General features: G+C 41.0%; 1 protein-coding gene across 1 annotated transcript in view; it reads right to left on the reverse strand.

Annotated features, from left to right (window-relative positions):
- Positions 1-1651, reverse strand: part of LOC138963757 (uncharacterized) — an 11921-nt gene extending 10270 nt beyond the window's left edge. The window contains exons 1-2 of the mRNA XM_070335605.1: positions 1435-1651; positions 209-466 (exon numbers count right to left, since the gene is read on the reverse strand). Of these exons, the coding sequence (XP_070191706.1) occupies positions 209-466; positions 1435-1545 (369 nt within the window). The 5' untranslated portion in view covers positions 1546-1651. The remainder of the gene's footprint in view (positions 1-208; positions 467-1434) is intronic.
- Between the last annotated feature and the right edge of the window lie 8504 nt (positions 1652-10155).

Below are 10155 nucleotides of genomic sequence, written 5' to 3' on the forward strand. Positions count from 1 at the left end.
TCAGGGTTGGTATGCAAGAGACGAGGTTAGAGATTTTAGTCGGGGTTAAACTGTAACCTCGATACAGCTAATCCCGGACTTCAGTCTCTTTATTCGACTCCTTCATACAGGTCCAGGGCAGAATTTCTAGGGTCGGCTTGGAACGGTAGTGGCGTTTCTTGGTGAAATGTATCATATTCGACCCAAACGGTCAACTATACACACTTACCTCCAAACCACACGCCATCTGCCACAGCCACACAAGCAGCAAGTCTTCAGGAACGGGTTTTCCCGAGGCGTCCAGGAAGCCGCTGAGGTCGCCACCAGCACAGAACTCGGTGAGGATGTACATCAGACCTCTTTGGACAAAAGAGTCGACGTAGACGAGAACGTGATCGTGGTTGAGTTCCTTGAGGACCCGGAGCTCGTTCTCCGCAACCTCTCTGTCCATCCCCATCCTATCCCATTCCATCACCTTCACTGCAAACTGGAGTGACACACAGTGTTACTGTGCTGTGGGCAATTAGAAATGATTTCACATTACCCCTGACACTTGCGATGCTGGTGGAAGTTCCTATTTCATGTTTTTACTTGTCGCGAGCGTCTTTAACAATTTTCTTCACAGAAATGTCTTTGAATTATTTCCTCATGTTCTTCTTTCACTTTTTCTTGTTCGATTACGTAAGACAATTGTAAAAGATGGTGAGTGAGTTGATGTCGGCATACCGCACACAGCCTTCAGCCCCACAACGTCATCACGGGAAATGTGAATTACATATGTGACCCTCCACCACGAAATGAGTCGCATGTCACCTTTGCATCATTTTCATATTTTTACATTTTCCTAAAGAGTTTTTTTATGCTCTATCCAGTGGTGAAAACCGTTTTAGAAAAGAGCGAAAACTGTTTGAGTTATAAGCCTGTGACTAAGGTGACCCTCACACTGTTACCAGACACTCTCCGGACTTATATCAAGCCTAGCGCAGAACCGCGCGAGGTGACATGTGACTCATTTCGTGGTGGAGGGTCACATATTGGCGGGAGATGCGACCTGATAAACCGCATGACGTTTCGACTGGCTTGCAACACGAAAGGTATGTGACGTCATCTGCGGTGTATTTGTGTCGATGTATTGACTGTTATGTCAGTCCTTTTCTGCGACAAGATAAATCGTTGCTTCAACAGTGCCCTCAGCGGCACTGCAACTTGAATCTTTTGCTGTAAATCCTAACCATGTTTAACATCTCTACTTGCTTCTCAAATAAATAGCAACCGTTAGTGTCTTACCTTAATTGTAGTGGGGTATACACACGCAAACCAATTATGCGTAACTAATGAAAGTTATTGAGAAGATTAACTTCATGAAACTTGTTATCCATAGAAACAGTCGGATAACATAATAGACGTCACGAGTGTACACTTTTGGGTAGTAAGACGTTCTTCATTTTGGCCTACCTGTTCTTTTTGGCTATTTTCCACCAAGTAGACACACCCAAACGCGCCTTGACCGATCACTCCTTTGTTGGTGACGTCATCAAAGTCGAGTCCCCCTCCCGATGACGCCATAATGGTCGTTGATGACTGATGACCTCACACGGGAGGTTGCTGCACTGTCTTTCTCGTCTGCTCAGTGTTTCCCAGGGTGATAGCTTAAAAAAAAGAACATGAGAAATAAAGATAACTAAATTCATAATTAAAGAAATACATCAATCAGTCGGTAATTCAATCAATCAATCAATAAATAAATCAATCAATAACTGAATCAATAAATGAATGAACCAATCAATTCAGCAATCAATCAATCAATCAATCAACCAATCAATCAATCAATCAATGAACACAATAACAAGAATTCTAGTGGCCACCTCCTTAGGACTCTGTGTTAAAAAAAGCCTACGCATTTAAACTTTGTACTGAAGAGACGTGTGCTCTGATTTTTGTCCCTGATCATCGATATCTTTCAGGTCGATTCCAGGAACTGATAATTTAAAGAAATGAGGCTATGTTTCCGTGAACGTACCTAATATGTTTGTTTTAATTCTGCTCTTAGGATATATCCGACAAGACTCAGACTGCTGAATTTATGTTTGTATACATTGGTACAGAATCCGATCGGTAAAAACATGGAGAGAGAGAGAGAGAGAGAGAGAGAGAGAGAGAGAGAGAGAGAGAGAGAGAGAGAGAGAGAGAGAGACAGAGAGAGACACACACACACAGACACACACACCCACCGGGCAATCACACACACACACACCGGGAACTCTCACACACACACGCACACACACATACACACACACACACACACACACACACACACACACACTCACCGTGTCACACACACACACACACACACACACACACACACACACACACACACACACAAACATCAAAGCTAAACCGACATGATAGGAATACAGACAGTGAGACAGACAGACAGACAAACAGACAGACAGAGAGACATTCAGACAGACAGACAGCAAGACCAATCACTTCCTGACGTGCATCTACCTGCATAAACACTGAGGCATACGTGCACGCAGTCAGACAGACAAACAGACAGCCTCAATAACATGGCAAACAGACAGCCTCAATAACATGGCAAACAGACAGCCTCAATAACATGGCAAACAGACAGCCTCAATAACATGGCAAACAGACAGCCTCAATAACATGGCAAACAGACAGCCTCAATAACATGGCAAACAGACAGCCTCAATAACATGGCAAACAGACAGCCTCAATAACATGGCAAACAGACAGCCTCAATAACATGGCAAACAGACAGCCTCAATAACATGGCAAACAGACAGCCTCAATAACATGGCAAACAGACAGCCTCAATAACATGGCAAACAGACAGCCTCAATAACATGGCAAACAGACAGCCTCAATAACATGGCAAACACGCTTAGCCTACATAGAGAGACGAGAACACGACCCCACAAAGTAACACACTCAGATATCCATTTACACCAAGACCAACCGACATTACATTTATTCACCCAATTTCACGCCCTACCTCTCAAAACGCTGGCTGATATTGATAAGGAAAGGTACTTTAGTGCTATCCCCGACACTCAGACTAGAAAGAAATCTTGGTACACACATACTCTGCTCTCTTTTTATTGAGTGATCGCGATTGATTGATATGTTATTGGTCGACGTTCCAAAGCACACGTCTTGAAGTGCGTGTCGTCTGAATATCCTTGATAAGTCCGGACAGGCATGAAAAGAGTAGATAGTACACGGTGTAGGCCTATCACTTGAATTCGGTGTGTCTTTTCAATATCGCAGGTGTTGAAACTGACAGTAAATCACAAAACGCACTGTATCACACAAGAATTGCGTGTAGTTTGAATATATATATATGTTACAGTCAAATCGGGAAATCAGGTATTTCACGAGAATGTCTGAAAGTTTAGGCATTCATGGTAAATACCTGGTTTGATCAGGCAATTCCGGAAATGACTGAATTTTTTTAGGCACTATCAGGAAATGACTAAAAACTACTTGTGCAAATTTCCCGTTTTGCCTGACTGTTAGGCAAAACGGGTTGTTCTGCGACCTTGTCTGTTTTTACCTCGCCTGCCTTGAGCATGAATTTCTCTTCTAGCACATTGTCTATTCATCGTTTTCCCCATTTCACTGAGTTCGGAGTGATTGCAGTTTTTTTTTTTACGGGTGCAGGTCACTACCGCGAGTGTAACAATATCGCGTGTGTAAGACTACGAGCACGAATTTATCGATGGGTTAAAACCAGAACCATTTAACTGGTTTGCGGCCATTTTGAGAAATGGCCACTTGAAGTTTTTAACCCCTCAAAAAAAATAGTAAACACAAGATTACAACCTTCATATTTTAAGCAATAGATATAGAGGAAGAACTGGTCATGTACAGTTGAAATCAATTTAATTGAACTACTCTATCATATGAAAATAACGTATAATTTGTTCTGCTTCCAGAATACGCTCCTCCTTTTTTCTCAGTCCTGGAGCTAGAAAAGCCCAGCGCACCATAGCTGCTTCTGACTTCCAAACAGATCCCACTGTGGCCTGTGCTACAGCAGTCAGAAGCAGCCTCCTCACACATAGCATGTTCTGCTTCCAAGCAAAAGCTTACACTGCAACACTAGTTTAAATTGTTTTAATGTTTATTGCCGCAATAAACACACACATTTCAAGTCACACACTAAACCATCATTAAAGAATTATGTATTCGTCTAATGTATGGCCTAATGAACGCACACCTTTTACACACAATTAAATTGCAGGTATTTTCCCATGGCAAAAAAACCCCACATTCTTTGTTAACATTCCAAAAATAAATTGTATTTTGGTTGTTTTCCTAAGAACTCAATAGTAAATCTTATTTTGTATCAGCTCATATTGTTTTGCATTACGCACAAAAACTACAAACCCAGCAACAACGACAAACTGACCACACACAAAACGAACAAAGCAGCACAGAAACAAGCAAGCAAACAAGAAAAGCTTCACTGATGATCAAGCTTGGCGCATTAAAACCAATCACACAAGGACAATAAAATCATGAGTTCCAGATTCTGATTTCATGATACCCTGCGTGTTCATTATCAATAAAAACAAATTGGCATTCTTACCTTGTGATGTACTTTTTTCTTCACAAAAGTGTTGTGCACAAAAGTCAAAATCAAAGTCAGACCTTAAAGCACATCCCTGTATTTTAGATCACAGTTTCAGCAGAAAACCAAACTCTAAGTCACCATCAGTTTTGTCAATAGAACTTTGATAACCACGTATCAGTTCCACAACTGACATCTAGTGTGCTGGTAAAAAACGTTTTACACACATATGATCTCTGGCCATCTTTCAGAAAGAAAAACTTCCTTGAAACTTGTCTTTTTTTGGAGCTGGTTCTCCGTCTGTTTTCAGGTAAGTTCTTGTTCCCGTTTCTTCAATTCGGTGACAAACAAAGTCTTTCTGTCGCTCATATGAAGAGAGCGAATAAAAGGCCTGAAAAATGTCTTGCCTTTCTTCTTCTGATATTTTGCTGGAACACATCATTTTACACTTTGAACAGTCGACCTTCTGTACTGCTTTTGCCCTAGCCGTTTCACCGGTTGTCCTTGAGTAAGATTGACCGCTCAGTTTCTTTGTTTTTCTATTATTATTCTTCCAGGTCTTAGGGTTGCTGAGTCTTTTTCGACTAAACTTCTTCTTTGGAGGTGTCACATAGGATGCCTCCTTCCTCGGAGATGGCAGTTTTTTTGCTGGGGTTCCATAACAAGATGGAGGAGATGCTGTGGTAGATTCACATGAAGGAGAAGTGTCAGACATGTTAGAAGCTGAAGTGAATACACCATTAGGAAAAAAATCAAAGTTAGTATCATCTGAGGTGATTGTAGTCACTGGGGTTGAATCAGAGTCAACATATGCTGAGGTAGATGCACACACAAGAGAAATATTTACAGGTGTTGGGCAGCTGGATTCATGTGGAGGGGTGGAATCACAACCAGTATGTATTAGAGTTGATGCACGAACAGGAGAAAAACCACATTCACCATGTTTCTCGGTAGACTCTTCGATTGAAAAATCAACAGCACAGTCGTCATGTTTCAGAGTAGATTTTTCCACTGGAGACGCTTCACATTCATCAGGTTTCGGAGTTGGTGCAAGGATGGAAGACGCATGTCTGTCTGGTTTTAAAGTGGTTTTTCTCCTGATGCATGCATCATAGTGTTGTGACTGATTCTTGGGAGCTGTCAATGTCAGGTAAATGGGTTCCATCCGCACATGCACTTGTGGATCAATGCTCGGTCTGATATCCACCACAGGGTGAGTCTGACAACTGGTAAATATTTTTACTGGTCTTTTGGTCACGTTTGCCAGCGCTAGAGGTAACAGATCACCTGCACGAGTGTTCCAGCAACCACTTCTTCTTAAGTCCTCAATCATTTGAAGTATGTTCATAAATCTTTCATTTTCGTCAATCATGGTTGGGAGATAAAAAAAAAACGGAGTTGGGCTCTACATTGTCCATGATGTGATAACAGACTTGTTCTCTCAAATCATTGGGACGGGTTACTTGTCCAAGATGGAAGCATGATGCTTCGAAAAAGCAATTTCCATTTCCTGGAACTTTAATTCTCGTTAAGCCATTGGCAGTGAGAAGATTCTGCAACCTCATCCCATGAATCCGGAGGACAGTCTCCTGAAATGCTTGGTGCTTTTTGCTTGCCTGGACGGCCATATTCACCTCCTGCTGAACAGCATCTGCACAAGATATAAAGACTATGAATTCTTCTTTTAAACTGGCAATTACTACTACAATTATTCACTGATAAAAAAGTTAATTGCCTTTGTACCATCGCTGCTGCATTTAAACTGTAAACAGTTTTCGAGTTTTTATTCACACACAAAAATAAAACATAAATACCTGATTACACTGAATATGCTTAAAGTATCCAGGCGCGTTTTGTAAAGAAGGAAGTAAGTGAGTTAAAGTTAGAAAATAAGTGTTTGGGTGTGTGTGTGTGTGTGTGTGTGTGTGTGTGTACGTGTGTGTGTGTGTGTACGTGTGTGTGTGTGTGTGTTTTGATACTTACCAGACTTTGTACAGGGAGGCGATGTTTCTTGGGTTTCAAGAATCATTTGCTGAATCAAGTCCTCATCTGGCCAGCCATTCTCCTTCGACATTGTAAAAACCTGTGATTTAAGAAATATATTAGTCAAACTCACAAAAAAGGGTGGAAATATCGCTGTAATAACATTCATGTAATAACATTCATTCATCCATCCATAGGTTACAAGCAGACAAAAATTGTCATTATCTGCCCTGAACATTCACTGAGGTTATTGATTTCATTTTTTTTATCGAAAACTAAAGAGCTGAAACACTTCAACATTCATGAACACACACACACACGAAACTTGACAAATACGCTTTTACCAGCCTGTGCTTTTATTTAGGAAAACAAAACTATACACACAAAAAAGCTAGGGATCAGTATGCAGATTACAGAATTTAGACAATCAAAAAGTTTCCCTTATGAATACGAATCAGAAATTAAGCTTTAATGACTTGTTCAAATGGGGGAAACAAAAATATATGATGATACTCACTTGAATCTGTGTCCTGACTCGAGCAACAGCAAAACAGACTGTGCAGCAGATGTACAATAGGCAGAATGCTGTTCTTTGAGTTTTCAGAAAGTGGACCAACCTTTTGTCAGTTTGTTTTCTGTGGATTAAATTCGCGTCATTTTTGACGTTTCGTTGACACGACCTTGCGACACCAAGCCTCATCAATTTGTTTCCATGAGAAAATAGAAACATTGTATCAACATGACACCTGTCATAACAAGCTATGCTGATAACGGTACATCCGGAGTCTGAAATTCGGATACTGACAGGTGTCGCTGACCTGTTTTGCTTTCCACACTCCCACACAAATGTCATTTTTTGCCGACAGCAGACTCCGCCACTGCTTGTAACACCCTTCTGTGTGCTGGGGGAAATCCCACACCACACTGCGAGGGTGAAAACCAGATACACCCACCACTATAGTGACCTTGTCTGGTTGCGCTGAGGGCAGGGAAACTGACTGTCACACAGCGATCAGAAGAGGTCAGGTTACGATGGCTGCTTCTGGCTGGCAGATAAACACTCCCCATTACTCACATGGCTCAGAAGCAGAACAGACTAAACTGAACTTATCACGTTCTGCTTCCAACCTGGATGGAGTTAGATGGTTCTGCTTCCAAGATGAGTCCGAACATTTCTTAGAGTCAGAACAAATTATGACTTATAAATACACAATAATCCAAGATTTTCAAGAATCCTTCACAGGAAGTGAGAATCATATTACCATAAGTCTAATGACTATAAAATTGCAAAACCAGTTATTTTGAGGTAATTGGTTCTGGTTTTAGCCCATCGTTATTGTCTTTTCTTTATTTGGTGTTTTACGTCGTTTTCAACCACGAAGGTAATATCGCGACGAGGGAAAGCGGGGAGATGGGATAGGGGAAAGGGGGGGGGGGGGGGGGGGGGGGGGGGAGATGGGATAGAGCCACTTGTTAAGTGTTTCTTGTTCACAAAAGCACTAATCAAAAAATTGCTCCAGGGGCTTGCAACGTAGTACAATATATGACCTTACTGGGAGAATGCAAGTTTCCGGTACAAAGGACTAAACATTTCTTACATACTGCTTGACTAAAATCTTTACAAACATTGACTATATTCTATACAAGAACCACTTAACAAGGGTAAAAGGAGAAACAGAATCCGTTAGTCGCCTCATACGACATGCGGGGTGCAGAGAAATAAGGATGTGGAAAAGAAGACTTTTGGTAAGTGAAATAAAGGTGATGGATCCAGTCAGGTAGAAATAAGACAACAAGAAAAGAATTGGAAAACTGCAGGGAATAGTAGGGAGAGTTTTCTTGGAAGGAAATATAGGTGAAAGGACTGGAAAGGCAGAAATAAGACAAAAGAAGAGAAGAAACAGAACCGTTAGTCGCCCCTTACGACATGCTGGGTAGCATCGGGTAAATTCTTTCTAGTCCCAACCAATATGGGACTCCCCCTAACCCGCGGGGGGTACCAATTTATTGTGACTCTCGTAAAGTTCGGAGTGATTGGAGTTTGTTTTTACATAGCCGGCCTTGAGAACGAATTTATTGTGAGTTTCTCGTATAGCACATTGTCTTTTTACATTTAGTCAAGTTTTGACTAAATGTTTTAACGTAGAGGGGGGAATCGAGACGAGGGTCGTGGTGTATGTGCGTGTGTGTGTGTGTGTGTGTCTGTCTGTGTGTGTGTGTGTGTAGAGCGATTCAGACTAAACTACTGGACCGATCTTTATGAAATTTGACATGAGAGTTCCTGGGTATGAAATCCCCGAACGTTTTTTTCATTTTTTTGATAAATGTCTTTGATGACGTCATATCCGGCTTTTCGTGAAAGTTGAGGCGGCACTGTCACGCCCTCATTTTTCAACCAAATTGGTTGAAATTTTGGTCAAGTAATCTTCGACGAAGCCCGGACTTCGGTATTGCATTTCAGCTTGGTGGCTTTAAAAATTAATTGATGACTTTGGTCATTAAAAATCTGAAAATTGTAAAAAAAAAAAAACAATTTATAAAACGATCCAAATTTACGTTCATCTTATTCTCCATCATTTTCTGATTCCAAAAACATATAAATATGTTATGTTTGGATTAAAAACAAGCTCTGAAAATTAAATATATAAAAATTATTATCAAAATTAAATTGTCGAAATCAATTTAAAAACACTTTCATCTTATTCCTTGTCGGTTCCGGATTCCAAAAACATATCGATATGATATGTTTGGATTAAAAACACGCTCAGAAAGTTAAAACAAAGAGAGGTACAGAAAAGCGTGCTATCTTTCTTAGCGCAACTACTACCCCGCTCTTCTTGTCAATTTCACTGCCTTTGCCATGAGCGGTGGACTGACGATGCTACGAGTATACGGTCTTGCTGAAAAATGGCATTGCGTTCAGTTTCATTCTGTGAGTTCGACAGCTACTTGACTAAATGTTGTATTTTCGCCTTACGCGACTTGTTTTTTTCCCCTTTTACGACCCCAGCCATTCAAAGTTTTATAGTAGGCTTCTGTGCTGAAATGCTTTCTGACTCTCACCAGAAACACAGATTGTGAGCCGTAGGCATTCTCCGATAATGCCTGGCAGCCTATTTCAGTCAATCACCGATAGTGCCTAAACAATTTCAGTCATTTCCGGATTTGCCTGATCAAACCAGGTATTTACCGTGAATGCCTAAACTTTCAGGCATTCTCGTGAAATACCTGATTTCCCGATTTGACTGTAACATATATACGTATATAATTATACTCGTATAGCAGGAGTGTAGGTACACAAAGGGCACATGACACAGCATACTGGTGTTTTCTACATGTACGTCTGAGGTGTGCGTTGAGGTATAACAAGCACAGCGATACCGTATCCCAGTTGTGCAAATATGCTGCATTCATGTGTTGGCCAACTCGCTTCTTTTCAAAAGATAAATCCTACGCTTGTACATAAAACAAGCGCTTGGAAAAATTCAAAAGACACAACAAGAAAAGACGAGGACCCCCCCCCCCCCCCCAACTTACATGAACAACTTGAACAGTCTAATACATAAACTAACAAACAAACAAATAAACAAACA

Source organism: Littorina saxatilis, linkage group LG4, assembly GCF_037325665.1.
Source record: "Littorina saxatilis isolate snail1 linkage group LG4, US_GU_Lsax_2.0, whole genome shotgun sequence".
NCBI lineage: Eukaryota > Metazoa > Mollusca > Gastropoda > Littorinimorpha > Littorinidae > Littorina > Littorina saxatilis.